This window comes from Tyto alba, unplaced genomic scaffold, assembly GCF_018691265.1.
Source record: "Tyto alba isolate M040663 unplaced genomic scaffold, T.alba_DEE_v4.0 Super-Scaffold_2, whole genome shotgun sequence".
Lineage (NCBI taxonomy): Eukaryota > Metazoa > Chordata > Aves > Strigiformes > Tytonidae > Tyto > Tyto alba.
This window is the reverse complement of record NW_024881282.1, coordinates 37,391,232-37,406,608: the sequence shown is the minus strand read 5'-3', so window position 1 is coordinate 37,406,608 and position 15,377 is coordinate 37,391,232. Positions and strand designations below refer to the sequence as shown.

Below are 15,377 nucleotides of genomic sequence, written 5' to 3'. Positions count from 1 at the left end.
AAGCACATTGTGAAATCTGTATAAGGTATTCAGTGTTACTTGTGAATAACATAACTTTTTAAGAAATAGTACGGTTTTAACTGTTCTTCAAGGATGAGTCCTTACTATGTTTTCATGATAAGGACTTAGTTGTGTACCTTTTGCCTACTGCTAAAGTATCTTACAAGTTTACATTCCTTTGTGATACTAAAAAACATGTTCCAGAGGACTTGGTGCTTAACCATGAGATGCCATCTGCTGAAGTCGACTGCAGCATATTTTCAGAAGATGTTTCAAGTATATAATGATGCTGAAGTTTAAACTCTTTAAACTGTAAAACGGATCTTGTTTTGTTTGGTGATGTACTCCGAAAACTGTCAGGTCTGAGCACTTGCATGATGCTACTGAAGGAGCCACCAAGTATGAGGAATATATGCTTATAACTTAAACCTTACTTTAATTTGCTGCTGTAGATTTTTTCTTAGATTATTTAGTATGCCAACTAGCTTTGTGTTCTACCATTAACAGAGGATGGTTGGGAAAAAGTTAAATTCAATTTTGTTGGACTTGCACATGTTATGGTAGTAGAAGCAAAGAAATCAGTTCAACATATTGGTGACCTTAACTTCCTTATCTTGTCTTTACCTTAATGCACATCCCCTGTACTCTTCTTATTTTTTACTTCATCTCTGTGTTTAGAAACACTTCTTGTTTGAGATATATTTTTACATACTTGCTTCTGTGCTTAACATTGCTTTGTATATAAAGTGTGAAATCGTAACTTTTCATTCTGAGAAAACTGGGACATGTAAGTAATATGGGACTGCTGTGAGGAGTAATCTTGGGTAAAGAACAGTGCACTGTGATCTACAAGACCAGGCTAAAATAGTGCCTTTATAGTAATGTTCTGCATGAATAGAGTGATCTTCCCAGGTAACTCTGAGGACAGTTGTACTTCTGCTAGATACTTCTGAGATTAAAATCTACTGTGTTATGTCTGTGTTTGAGGAGTTATCTGTAGATGATAATCTTGAGGTTCAAAATGCACCTTCATCCAGGGAAGACAAAGCCCAAGTTTCAAACTGGTACACAAGCATGGCAAGAATACTATTAAATGAGCATGCAGTAACTGTATTGAAATCTGCCTCTTCGCTAGGAGAAGTTAACCATGTAAAGATTGAGCTGTGTAGTGTGTTGTGTCTTGAACTTGGTGGGCCACTGAAATTACAATTGTATTGTGATTTCTTATCTTGCAGTCTTTAATACACTTAAGTATCCAAATCTGTATCAGACAACTAAATTTAAAGTGAATATGCAGGGCGTGCTTTCACTCTACTTACTGCTATGTTAGTGAAATCTTAACAGGATGTGTTATAAGCAGCTGCTTATAGTGTTACCAAACTGATTAAGCAGCTGGGTTAGAATGTGGCTATTGCCCAAATCAGTATCGTGTCTATAAATAGGAAAATTCAATGAAAATATGCAAGCTGTTCACCTTTCCCAAAGGACTGAAAAAGCTACTTCTATAATGTTACTGGCCATAACAATCAGAACATTGTAACAGAAGAAATTTGTGTGTTAGAATATCAGGATTAATAATTTTCAAATGTGTTGTTTCTTATATGGGTTGTTTTTAATGGTGTTTGTTATATTTAGCCATATCCAGAAGATCCAGCAGTGTACAAACCACTCTCCCAGGAAGAGCTGCAAAGGATAAAAAATGAAAAGAAACAGAAACAAAATGAGAGGAAACAGAAGATATCAGAGAATCGCAAACATTTGGCCAGCGTACGGGTTGTACAGAAGAACCTTGTTTTCGTGGTAGGGCTATCTCAGCGCCTAGCAGATCCAGAGGTGAGAACTTCACACTTGCAGATCTTGCTTTCTACTTACTGTCAGGAACCATTGGAACACTCTTATGCCCACCCTTGTCTCTTCCCTTGATGGGTACGAAATGAAGCAGCGTTGAAAAGGCTCACTGCTGCTGAGGCCCCCTCTCCTTAAGGGAACCTACTCAGCTTCCTCCTCCAAAATAGCCTCAATAAGTGTTTACGTCTTGGTTTTGGGAGTACGGATGCTCTATTTTTTTTTAAGGAAATTGTTCTTTGTATTTGTTTAAAAATGACTTGTTGTTAAGCTAAAAATAAGCTTAAGGGTTTTTTTTTTAGGTACTTCTTTTCCAAAGCTGGATCTACTGGCACTATACAGCTGTGTCATGCACCACCAATTCTAAAATGGGAACTTGGTTGGATTAAAGAGCAAATACAAAGGGCAGAAACCTGTAGGGACAGGAGGAAAAAGCCAACTCTTGAAATGTAACTACGAAGGAGCATAAGTGTGATGTCAGTTGAAGGGGGGGAGGGAAATAGTAAAAGGAAGACGCAGGAAATAGTTGACTTCCTACTCTGCATCATCAGAAAGAAGCTTTTTCATTTGAGAAAACTGATTATGTTAAAATGTTTTATCTACTTCCATTATAAGTCAGCTGCAAGTGGCTGTGGAATTAGTGCTGATGAGTAAAAGTGCCTTGAATTAGAATATGGAGGGAATGTAATACAGGATAAGATAGATATCCTCAGAATTAATGTGCTTAGTTAAATTCACCTGACTGGACATAAATGTCTAGAGAAATCTCAAATAGAAGTGGCTGTTTCTGAGGACTCCCAGAGTATGTGCTGCATTTTGTTAGAGTGGGAAAGAGCAAATGTAAAAAGCTGCTTTTAGTGGAGGGGGGAAAGAAAAGGGGGTATACAAAGGGAAGAGGAAAAATGAAAGTTAAACCAATCTGGCATATAATGCTGCAGTTTCTACAAGAAGATAACAACAAGTATTTACAAGCAGCCCTCAACACTGGCTTGGTGTTATTTATTCCAAAAAAATGTATTTGGTTTCTTTGACCAGATAGATTTGTAAGATAAATAGTAGTATATACAGGTTTTTTTTTTTTAACCTTGGATAAATCCATACTTGAAGTAATTAGAAGTGGATTTATTGGTGTAGTAAGCGGGGGATGGTGCTGTACTAGGTTTGGTGGTAGTAGTACTGCTGTACCAGAAGATAATGTACTTACTATCTATTGCATATAGCACCGAAATTACTTGCTTTTGAAGAAACCTAGCCTGGAAGGAGAGATGGGTTAAAGAAGAAAAAAAAAAAAAATAGTAGTCAATATATTCAATTTTAAGTTTTCTGCTTAAGCAAGTGAAAACTCAGTACGAATAAAGATGATTTGGAAGGGGAGATTGGCTCCTCTTTGCTGTTTCTGGAAATAGATCTGTGGATCATAATGGAGTACAGGTAGATCCACTTCTGTTGACATGCTTTTGTGAAAACTGTGAAGGCCATACTGCCGTATCGTACTGGGTGTATTATCTGCAAGACACTTCAAGAAATTCTTCCGCTTTACTCAGGATTGTTAGTCTCCTCTGGAATGATTCCCAAGGGTGGGTGTAGGATCTTTCATGAGAGTGTAGATCAAGTGAAGAGCAGTCATAAGAGACCAGTGAGTGACTGGTTCTCTATATAGTGTGCCCTGTAGCTCTACAAGATGTTCCAAATGTGATTTATGCTGTTGGATCTTGAAGATATTGATGCTCCCTTGAGAGGGGAGAGGAGGTGGTTAGGTAAAAAAGTTTTTGGATCAGTACAGTTTAACTGTACTGACGTTAGAGAACACCGTACAGTGTTAATATGAAGATGGAACTGGAGAAACAAGTCTTCCTTTTCAACCTCTCGGGTTATTGTCTAGAATTAGAAATACCCTTAGCTTATCTAGCTTCAGTCTGAGTAGTCAGTGCTTCTGCACCTCCTTCCATCACAGGGGTAGAAAAAGAAAGGCTTTTGGTACCAAATGTGTCAGGTATATTGCTAATTCCATTGGCATACAGGTAACATTCAACAAAGGTGCTTAATATGCTAGAGATGTTCCTGCTTTGCACAGGATCCCTAAATGGTGTGTTATTACTAGCTGATGCAGTGAAGGGCAAGGCAGGAGGCTTTTTTTTTTTCCTTTAGGGATGTGATATTCATTCATTTCTGCATGATGTTGATTCTGAAACATATTTTATTGCCCCTGGGAAGTGTCATGTGTTGTTGTCTTGTACTTAGTCCGGTCTTCTGAAAACTTGAGGCTATCTCAAGCTAATTGGTCGACTTTCTTTCTCTTTGGAGTGGGACAAGCAAGTCAGGATTCAGCATTTTGTTCCTAGCAATCAATATATCTGAATGCAAGTTTAAAGTGGTTATTTAAAAACTGGAATGAATATGATTTTTATTTTTTCCTCAAATTATAAAATAGATACAGGAGTATTTAATGAATGGGATGTATGTGGCCAGATCAGGGTTTGGGTAGTCTGAGTACTGAAAGAAATTTAAAAGTTACAATATAAAATGTGGAATCTTTCTCATTTAAGTTCTTTAGTGGGGTGGCAACATGCTCTGTATTGCAAGTAACCATGTTTTACATTCGAAAACAAATCTACATCTAGATGCTGTCCTCTTTTTTGTAGAAAGTTTTTTTAATTAGTTTTTTTATTAGTTAAAGGCCATAGTTGTACAGTTACACAGAAAAATAAGAACAGCTCTGTATGTATTAACTTTCTAGTGTACCACTTTAACTTTATTTTCTTGTAGGTTTTGAAACGACCAGAATATTTTGGGAAATTTGGTAAAATACATAAAGTTGTCATTAATAACAGCACATCATATGCAGGCTCACAGGTAAGTCAGAGGCCCTTGTGATTTTCTTTTTTATTCCTTTAGAGAAAGTACATGTGTGCAGAGTGAATCTGGGGCTCCCAGTTTCTGATTAAGCAATAGGTTAAAGTAGTAAAAAGAAAAAAAACAGCGTTGCAAAAATCAACCATTAAAATTACTGAGGCTTGTCCAATCAGACACTCAAAGTTGGATTCAAGATGCTATGCAGAAAGGTTAAAGACTGCGAGACAGGATGAGAACCTTCAAAGAAGCAGTAATATGGCATTTATTCACTAATCTGCATTTCAGGGATAAAATACCTTTAACTTACAAGCAAAAATTTGATGCATTTCTTCTTTTTCTCATTCTTTATGCATCATATCTAAAATTTTATGAATTCTACCATTTTTGTCAGTTTTCCTGTTAAAATATGCCAGTTTATGAAGTTTGCTGCTACAAAAGCAAATTAATGTCTGGGGGGGAGGAAAAATTAAATAAAATATGATATCTTTTCTTTCTAGGGTCCAAGTGCCAGTGCATATGTAACTTACATCCGGTCAGAAGATGCTCTCAGAGCCATACAGTGCGTCAATAATGTTGTGGTAGACGGCAGAACACTTAAGGTGGTAATATTTTTACATTCTCGTGTATATGTGCTAGGACACTAATATTAGGGCATAGTATAAAATTTTATTTATATCAATATGCTTGTGTTGGTGAAAAAAAAATGTCCAGTTTATTGGGTATTGGGTTTTGATCTATTTTCCTGGCATTAATCACAACATGGAAGTTCAGCGAGCTTCCAGCAGGCAATGTTTTAGGGGTTTAGCAGGTAACTTCTCAAAACAAAAGTTTGAGACAAAGAGATTTACCACATCCCCCTTCCCACAGTGGCTTTTTTGCTGCACAGCTTAATAGCACTGTGAAAACCTGAATATTTGCTTTTACAGAACATTTCTGTAGTCCAAACACCACAGCTCTCAAAAGCTCCCTGGGAAATGCAAGTTTTTTCCTTTTGGTATATGTATAAACTGGTGGCTGTAGATGATCATCTAGTTAATATTCATTTCCTGACCCTGCTACAAAGCATTAACCAGTTCGTAATACAAACTCATAACCACTTATTTGGCTTTTTATGATTATGAATGCAAATATTTACTGAGGCTCTTATTTTGGAGTTTATTTCAAGTGGATGAAAATAGAAATACATTCTAATTATCTAATCTTCAAGTACATAGATTTCTTACAAGTGGACTTGTAGTCCGTCTGCACCAAAAAGTGCATTATGGTAGAACTCCCAAATCTTGGGAAGGATTTTTTTTTTTGTACAAATATAGCTTTTTTCTCCTTATGCTGTAAAATGCATTCTTAACCTCCAGTACTTAAGTAATGATTTTTTTTTTCCTTCAGGCATCATTAGGTACAACAAAATATTGCAGTTATTTTCTAAAAAATATGCAGTGTCCAAAACCAGACTGTATGTATCTACATGAGCTGGGAGATGAAGCAGCCAGTTTCACAAAAGAGGAAATGCAGGTAAGTCTAATGAATGGGAAACACATGAAATATGGCATGTATGTATTTTATTGTATATAATTTAGTCTAATGTGTGTATAACGTAGCTTTTTGTTGAATGTTATGGCAGAGATTAATTTTGAAGTCCAAAAGGTGATTAACCAGTTGGATAGTGGAAGTGAACAGTTAATTTTTTTTCATTGCACACTGCTTTTAAAGTCTGAAAAGTCCACTGAATGTTCATGAGTCAAAAAGATGGAGATAAGGTTATTTGAATTCTTGGCTAAGAGTTTGAGTACTTGCACTTTGTTCACGCTAATGCAAGGTAATGTGTGTTGTTTTAAATTTCTGTGAAAGAAGTTAGTGTAGATCTGTGTTCTTCTGTAGGTTTTGTGTGTGTGTGGCCAGTTATCATGGCTTAACTTTTGTACTGTGATTTGACCATGCTATCTGAATTCTGGTATCCTGTCTAGTCGGTGAAGGGAATAGAAACTGTTTTGAAATAAAACACTGAAGGTAACTATAACAGAGTGCAAGTACTGATGCAGGGATTTTTTTACTATCTCAACATCAAAATGTTTATTATCTAGGGTAGGGAAGCAAGTAAATGGATAGCTTTACTTTCCCAAAGGTGATGCGTTCTGAGGTCTTTTTGGGTCTGGGTCTATCCCTCTACATGAAGTATGGTAAGGCTTTTAAACTCAATCTCAAGTATGCCAGCCTTGCATCCATACTCTAATTTTTGCATGTGGTCTGTCCATGAAGCAGGTGGTCGCCACCCCTAGTGCTAGCACAGATGTTGTACAAATAAATTCTATTTTATGTGTTAGGCTGATGTAAGCCAGAGGATAAGGAAGAATGTCCATATCTTATACATATTTTTTTTACACAAATTAGCAGTTACTTCTGAGGATTTCAACTACATTTTTATAAATAAGAAAGAATACCCTGCTGGTTCAGATTGATAGTCCTTGTAGTATGTATTTGTTTGCAGGTAATGGGTAAAATTTAAGGAGACCTTTCAAACCAAGCCACCTTTCATGTTCGTTTCCCCATATTTCTCCCACCAACTGTTCATTGCTATACATGTTGGAGGGTATGCTTCTCCTGTCTAGGCTTTTTACAGAGCTGTCAGTCGTGAATTCAATCCATTTGAACCTGCTGATACTGTCAACCCTGTAGTCTTTTGTGGCAGCAAGCCCCAGAAGTTCACCAGCTATTTTGTAAAGTGCTTTCTTTTCTGATCTCCAGTTAGTTTTGTCAAGTGTCCCCTAATCTTAGTATTGTACTACTTGCAGAAACCAAAACCCTTATTCACCTTATTCATTGCCTTTGTGATGTTGTAAAACTTCATTTTATTTCTCTGACTTCTCTCCAAATCATAGTTTCTACACTCTTAAACTTCTTTTGTAAAGCAGTTCTTCCCTTTCTGTGATAATTTCTGTTGCCCTTCCTTTCTGTGATAATTTCTGTTGCCCTTCTCTGTACTTTCTGTGTCCTTCTTAGAGATGCAGAGGTCAGATGAATCGTACCCATGATGTAGGGGAAGCACAGTTTAGTAAAGCAGTCCTCAACCTGCTGTGTGTAGTGTGGTGGTGGTAGGGTTTGGCAATTTTATATTTTAAGTGGCATTCCTAATATGATGCCCAGCATGGTTTTTTGTGTTTATTTGCCAGCACATAATCAACTAACAGTTTCATAGATGCTTTGGTAGTAACCTCAGTATTTCTTTGAGCTGTAACAGCCAGTTCACAGATCAATAGTGTGTTTAGTATGGGTTAGACTACTTTTCCCATGGTGTGTTACCTGATATTATGTCTCTGGTGAAGCTTATTTGTTACCTTTTTGTCTCTTTGCTGAGTTCTCTGGATTCTTTTGGAGTTTCTCATTATAATCATGGCAGTTTACTACCCAGAGACCTTGGTATTGTCAGCAAAAATGTGCTTTTTACTCCTTTTCATGCATGCTGATGGTGTTGCATAAAACTGCTGCCAGTTATTAGTCCTCATTACTTGCTTCTGCACCCTAAAAGAGTCACCAGTAAGTCCTAGCTTTCCATTTTTTCCATTTTTCCAGGAATTCAATTTCACATATGACTTCGTTCAGAAGTCTTGACTTGGATTATACTTGATCTTGGTGATTTAAATGAATCTTCCTTTCCTGTTCCTTGTTACATTCCTTAAACTTTCTTCTTGATTTCTTATTGCTTTCTTGGAAATCATTGGAAACTACACAACTATTGAAAGGTGCATTGTGCTTTCAGTGCACCAGCTATCTAGAGTTTGGGTTAGTGTGAATGAATTTACAGGTCCTTTTCATGAGATTGATTTTTCATTGTCACAGACTTTGCTCTATTTAAAAATTGTCAATGGATGAACTTACATTCTAAGTTCAATAATTGTTAATAGAAGTAAACATTGTGACAAAATGAAAAGAACTGGTAGAACTCCAGAAAGTCTGTGGAAGTGAAGTTGGGAATTTAGGTGAGGTAGGTTGGAGATGCTAAGTTTGGCCTCTGGATTGCTTTTTATAAATTAAGCATGATTATTGCAAGTTCCTATATAGGATTTTAATCTTATTTCTTTCTTACAGTTATGTGATGGGGAAGTGAGCTTAGGACTGGCCTGATGTTCCTGGCCATGACATTCAGTCTTTGCCATTGAAGTCTTAAGCAAGATGAGATATCCAGAGAGGTTTCTTCTTACCCAGCTACTTAATGTTTACAGTGCAGATCTGTGCATCTGCACTAGTTGCTTCTATTGTATTCTCAGTGTATGGCAAAAGAAGCATTTCCAGGGTGCAGTATATCTCAAAGTTTGCATTTAGGTGAACCACACTCTGGAGCCACAATTTTTTCTACTGTAAGTAGTAGCTTGGGTGTAGACACTGACAAAGTTGGGTAAGATGATGCATAGACCAGGTGTTTCAATGTCCTTTTTTGAGGGTTGTGTAGGTTGACTACATAAAGCAACGTATAGAATCAACAGTAATGGAGAACTAGAGAATTAAGTAGCAAAAAAATTAAGATATTAATATTGTTTGACTGAGTTGGAGCATTCAGATGGGATATGCAGTTGCCCTTCTAAAGGAGCCCGTAAGGGAATTTACTTTCTGCGCAGTACTGTGTTCTGAATTTTGTCAAATACTCCTGCTTAATTTTTTTTAAAAAAAGCAAGTAATAGTTTTCTCTTAGGTTGTAATATTTTTCTAGGAGGATGTCCGCACTGCCTGTGCATCAATTTCATTCCTTTTGCAACAAAACATTTATAAAGGGAATGAATTAAGTAGTGTACAAATGTTAATTTGTAGGTGTAAAAATAGTGTGAGACCTTTTAAATCAATACTAGAGATGTAATAGATAACAACGTGTGATCCAGACTTAAGATTCAGAAGGCCTGACCATAAATCTTGGCACTTGTTTCCTTTGCTAAAGGACATCTCTTAATATGTGGTGACTAGATAAAAGCTATTGACAACTTCAAATTCACAGTTCTATTTTGCATCTTGATTCAACTCATTACAATACTTAACTTGCAAATAGTAATTCTTAGGATGGAGTGGTATAGCAGCCTACAAAAAAGTAAATGCTTATATTGAATTTGTTTCAGATGTTGCTTTAAATGTTGGGTAAGGGGTGGATCTTGCTGATTTTGTTTTAAATGCTTAGTCACATAATGCTGTAGGTAAACTAGACTGAAAAATTATCACTTTCTTCACTCACCAGATTAAATACCCTGGAGTCAATTGGGCCTCCTCAATTTCTGAAAGCAAGAAATTATTCTCAAATAATTCAGTTAGTTAAAAGAATATTTCAATTTTTCAGTTATTAAAAAGAATGGTTTATCAGTTATTGCTCAGAGTATACTGCTTGTCACATGACAGTTAACACTCAGACCACCTCAGCTGTTTTTTATTAAGTCGATATAAAATTACTTTCATTTTGGAACTTCTGGTTTAAAAGAGAGAGACTTTGCTCCTTCCCATCTTATGAAAAGCTTAGTATGGTTGATAGATCAAATGCAGACTGCCTTGGAGATTTAGCTGTTTGATTCAGAAAGTATTTTGTGAAGCTCTTGATTAGAACTGAAGAGCAAGTCTAGCAAGGTTGTAACTATTTTTATTCTTTAGAAGTTTTCAAAAAAATTATAAATTGCTAAATATATCCAAGAGATTTCTAGGCAAGCTTTAGATTCATTGAGATCACATCTGCTGAGATTGAGAAGCACTGTTTTGAGTTTGTCAGGATTGACCTGTTAAGTTGTTAAAGTTCAATTACTGAGCTTTAGGATGTATGTTTATATATAAAAAGTATTTTTATATCTATAAAAATATATATTAAAGCAGTATTTAATTCGTTGTGATTTTCTGTTTCCTTAGGCGGGTAAGCACCAGGAATATGAACAGAAACTACTGCAAGAATTATACAAGCTAAACCCCAACTTTCTCCAATTATCTACGGGTACAGTTGACAAGAACAAGAACAAAGTGACAGCACTGCAGAGGTATGATGCGTAAGTACTGATGCTGAACTGCCTGACTATGCTTTCTGGCTATTCCCAAAGAAAACTTCGTTATTCCTATTGCATCCCCTAAGTTTCCTGCTCTTTTTAGTGGCTATTACATGATAAACTCTGATACTGGTTTTCTCCATGCAGAGACATACACACCACTTTGTTCTAATACGAAGTGAGTGTGAGTCTTAGTAAAGAAATCTTCTGGTGTGTGCATGTGGATCATTAGTTCCGAACAAGGTATTCTTATTCTGAAAGACACCCCTGTATTTTATATTTGCATAAACACATATTTATTAAAGACCAGATGTCAGCTGTCTTCGTATGGTGTCATGATGAATGCAGTCTGTTCTCTCACAACTGAGACACCTTATAATCTTGATACGTGTTTCTTGCTGTGTTTTGTACGTAATGATTTATAGTGCAGTCCTTACATTAGATATAAGGACTTCGGAAATCAAAAGTAAAATCAGTTTTTCTTTTGTGTGGATAAAAGATTTCTTGCTTTCATCTAGTCAACTTAAATGATACGTTTTTCACTATAATTGCAGTTATTGCTTATTATTGCTTGTTAAAATAATGTTCCGTTGAAGTGACTTGTTGGAAAGATTTCTGTCCATACGAGTACATAGTCATACAAAGATAACTGAAAACCTAAGGTCATCAGTTCCTAAGTGAATTATCCACTCAAATGTCATATTTAAGATAAAGAAATAAAAACTGTTAATAATTTCTTCCACTCCTTTTTGTAGTATTTTTGTAATGAAATGGGCAGAGTGGAATGTAAAAGTTAGAATGTGCTATGTACGTGCCTTGGCCTTGTAATCCAGGTTTGTGTTGTGTGCCTGTTTATCCACTACTGAATTTTTCAGACAATAATTTGCCACTGGCAACATCACTGCACAATAGTTTAAGCAAGAAAGTGGGTATTATATATAAAATATCGCCAATGGAGCTTGAATAAGCAGAATATAATTCTGAGAATTGTTATACCAGCTGGTGTACTGGGATTATTTTCTTTTAACTTCTGGAGGAAGTGTCATATGCTCTCTCACCGCATGTGGTCAGGACCTCCAGTTGGATCTTTTCTTAAGGACTGTGCCACTTCTTATTTCTTGGGCTGAAGTTCAGTGACTGAACTCTGGTTCAGTATTGACTTGGAAGGTAGAGTGCAGAAAGTAAAGCAAATGCACCACTTCCTGCATTTGGATATTGATTATTTTATGTTGAAAGTCTGAAATAATCTTAATTGGAAACCTTATTAGGTCCCTGCAAAACAAATTACACTAGTGAGGAAAGAATGCTCTATCTGAAACTGCAGTAAACTTCTAAGCCTTCAGAAAGTAATAATGAATTGGAGCTTGGCCAGTTTGTGGTGCTAACATTTCATCACTTTTGGAAAAAATAGCATGTTACTGTAAAAGCAACAAGTGCTCTGGAGTTGATTTCTCTTGTCAGCTGAGCAGCAGCAGCATCATAACACAGACTCTCCTCTTTGCTGAGCTCTAGGCACCTCCTTTTGGGTTGCAAAGTGAATTTCTTCTTGGAGCTGAGATTTTGGAATGTTTCAAGTCCTGTCTCATCAGTACAAAATGTGGCTCGTGAACTAGTGAATGCATGTTGTTCTCCTTCACAGCTTTTTACCCAATCGGGTTCTCATTTTTGTCAGATTTATTGATATGATACTAATATTTCTGGCAGTTTGTCAGAGCCTTTGACGATTTTCTGGTTGTTCTTGTGTTTCTGGGGTGCAGGACTTCTGTTTCACTCTAGAATTGAACAGAAGTTGAGTTCTAAATAGTAGATGTTTAATTATAAATATTGAGTAGTAGAAGACAGTTTCTTAAACTCTACTTAAATGCTTTTTCATAATTGTGTTCTAATTTGAAAGGTCCTACTTTGCAGACTTTTTTTCTTCCTGCTGAAGGGAAATGTTAAAGTCCCCCAGTACCACTTCATGTATGTGGGTGCTCGTCTCTTGGTATGTCACTTGATAGTCATGGTGACTGCATTCTCTTGCAATTAGAGGTATATTCCACATTTAAAATAGATGAAGCTTTTTTTTTTTTTCCCTGCTGACCTTGTCCTAAAGAACTGAAATGAATGCTTTCTTATGCCACAAGTGGAAACACTTGTTTAGCACCTGATGGTCTTTTAGAGAATAGCTGTTTAGAAGCATGCAGCTTTGAACTTAAACGAAACAAAAAAAACCACACATGCACAAAAGCTGACCCCAAAACATAAAGCAGTTTGTTTCTCTTCACCTTTCTCCTTGGCTGCAAAGATGACTTAACTGTGACATTTTAAAGTTAGTTTTAGTACAGAGATGGCTTTGCATTGCAGCAGATGTAAATTTTTATATTTAAAATAGATCTGTTAATGGATTGAAAGTCTTCTAGATTGCAGTATTTTTATAAGGGTGAGAATATTGGATGACTGACATTGCACTGCTGCTTGTATGTCTTCATTCCTGGATGTTTAATATCTGATCAACTCTTTATTTCAAGTGTATACAAAGCGAAGATGAGATCTGTAAATCAGGTCAAGGCTCTCATGTACATATTGTATAGGTATACGAGAAGACAGAGGTAGAATAGCAAATCTTACAATACTAACTGAAACTTGAGGGCAGGTAGTAATACCAATTTTATCAGAATAGGAGTAGGAAACACTTGTGTTGCTATAAGCAGCTATAGGAATTTCCAGGTTCTGACTGTAAACTTACTAAATGGACCTAGAGATATCGAGTTATATGTTGGACCATGTAATAAGAACATACTTATGAAGGGGGGCATCAGGAGGAACATATGTATTGAAAAAAATTATTTTTGGAAGCTTCTTGCTCATGAAGACAGCATTTGGATAGTATAAACAGCATCCTAATTGAAGCAAATGAAAAGCTAAAGTTAATATAAAAACTGGAGAGCACAAAGGCAAATCTTCTATAGTAAAATTGTAGGGTTACCGGACGACATTATTTGAATGCATTCAGTTATAGATGATATTTCAGCTCACTTCAATTTGTATAAAATGTGTTTTCAGCAGAAACTTGGGCTTTGAGTCTTCTCTTGAACTTCTTTCAGATCTAATGTGTACTCCAAAATTAAATTTAATGTTACTTTATAAAAGGGAAGTAATTATGGCTTTAAACTAGAAGTGAAGGGAGCAGTAACTTGAATGAACAGTGTGTTGGTCTGACTGGTCTTGTGGTCTGTTAGTAAAACTGTGGACTCTTGTGTAGTTGTAAAACACAAACTTCGTCTGTTGGTGCCCAGGCTTGATAGAGCCTGGAATATAATACATTTATTAAAAAAAGAAAAGTTCATGACACTGAACCTACAAATACTTATGTGATAAAGCAAATAATTCTAAATGAGGTGTGTATAGGTCTGGATTCATGAAGCTTTTGGGTTTGGGTTTTTTTAATTATTTTATTTTTTTTCCTCTCCCCCAAATGGACAAGTTTGGACTTCAGCATTGGCAGAGCAGCTATCTATTCAGTGAAGAAAACAGAATTCCCCCCAGTTTTCTCTCTCCCCTCCCTACCCCGCTAATTCTTTTTTTTTTTTTTTTTTTTTTTTAAGTCATCACAATTTAAAAATCTGAGAAATAATATCCCAATAAATCTATTCTTATAGATTGTCTGGCACAAGGATTCATTTCCCCAGTGCTTACGATTTTTTAAAACACTTTCTTCATAACTTGAACTCTTCTTTTTTTTTTTTTTTTTTTTTTTTTACTCTTGCCTTTTTCCAGACCCAACAGTAATAACAAAGATGCCTGGCCATCATTACAGAGTTCAAGTAAATCAGCCAACGGTTTAACAATGGAACACAGGAAAACGCCTCCTATATTAGAAAATGGCACAGACCCAGAACATATGACTCCAGATGGTGCAGACTCAGATTTCGGGTAATTGTGCTGCCTTTTATACTTCAGATAGCTTGCTTTCTCTCTCACTGGTTGGTGTGGAGGGAATGATTCTCCAGTCTCTCTCTGGATGGAGAGCTGGATTCAAATCCTGATCAGGACACAAAAAACTGGATTTAGCCTAGCCCCTGTCAAAAAACTGATTGGCAGATTGTGTAGGAGATCCTTAGCATGAAGTTAGTAAGTGATGCTACAGGTAAGGGCTATGGGGAACTGAATAACTGGGGGATCAACAGCTTGTATAGCTGCATGGTCCCAGCCAAAGCCCTTCATTTCTATACGGAAGCTTCCACAAAAGTAACATGCTAGTTACTATACATCAGGAGGCTTGTCACTTGGAAAAGCTTCAACAGAGGGAAGCTAAATGTTAGGGCTGAATATCTGTCATCTCTTTACAATGGTGTGTTCTAGAAACACAACTGCAGAGGTAAGGGTTCCTTGATTTTCACTCAGTAACAGGAACAACAGGGCAGCAGATTCAACTGAGGCTTCTTTGTGCAGAAGAAGTAATTAATCTGCTTGCAGTAACTTCCTTATTGCTAATCAACAATTGTTCCTTTTTTGGTGCCCTCCTTGAATAGAACTGGTGTCTTCTTCCATTTATAAGCATCACCTGTGATTCTGATGGTATTCTGTAGTTACACTGTTTTGTTTTTCCTGGACCCCCTCAGGTAATATCAGTTGGGCCCATTCAGAGGTTGGATAGGAAAATAACAAGGCAACCCCTGATATTTCAAGAAGCGGTGT

At 36.4% G+C, this 15,377-nt stretch overlaps 1 protein-coding gene across 7 annotated transcripts in view; it reads left to right on the top strand.

The window, feature by feature from the left end:
- CNOT4 (CCR4-NOT transcription complex subunit 4) overlaps positions 1–15,377 on the top strand; it is an 82,552-nt gene that overhangs the window by 43,116 nt on the left and 24,059 nt on the right. For 2 of the 7 annotated variants that reach the window (XM_042792573.1, XM_042792571.1), the window contains exons 3-8: positions 1,636–1,833; positions 4,612–4,698; positions 5,196–5,297; positions 6,085–6,210; positions 10,567–10,700; positions 14,457–14,612. In XM_042792573.1, coding sequence (XP_042648507.1) covers positions 1,636–1,833; positions 4,612–4,698; positions 5,196–5,297; positions 6,085–6,210; positions 10,567–10,700; positions 14,457–14,612 — 803 coding nt within the window. The remainder of the gene's footprint in view (positions 1–1,635; positions 1,834–4,611; positions 4,699–5,195; positions 5,298–6,084; positions 6,211–10,566; positions 10,701–14,456; positions 14,613–15,377) is intronic. The other 5 variants (XM_033010204.2, XM_033010202.2, XM_042792574.1 and 2 more) reach the window with 3 other exon arrangements.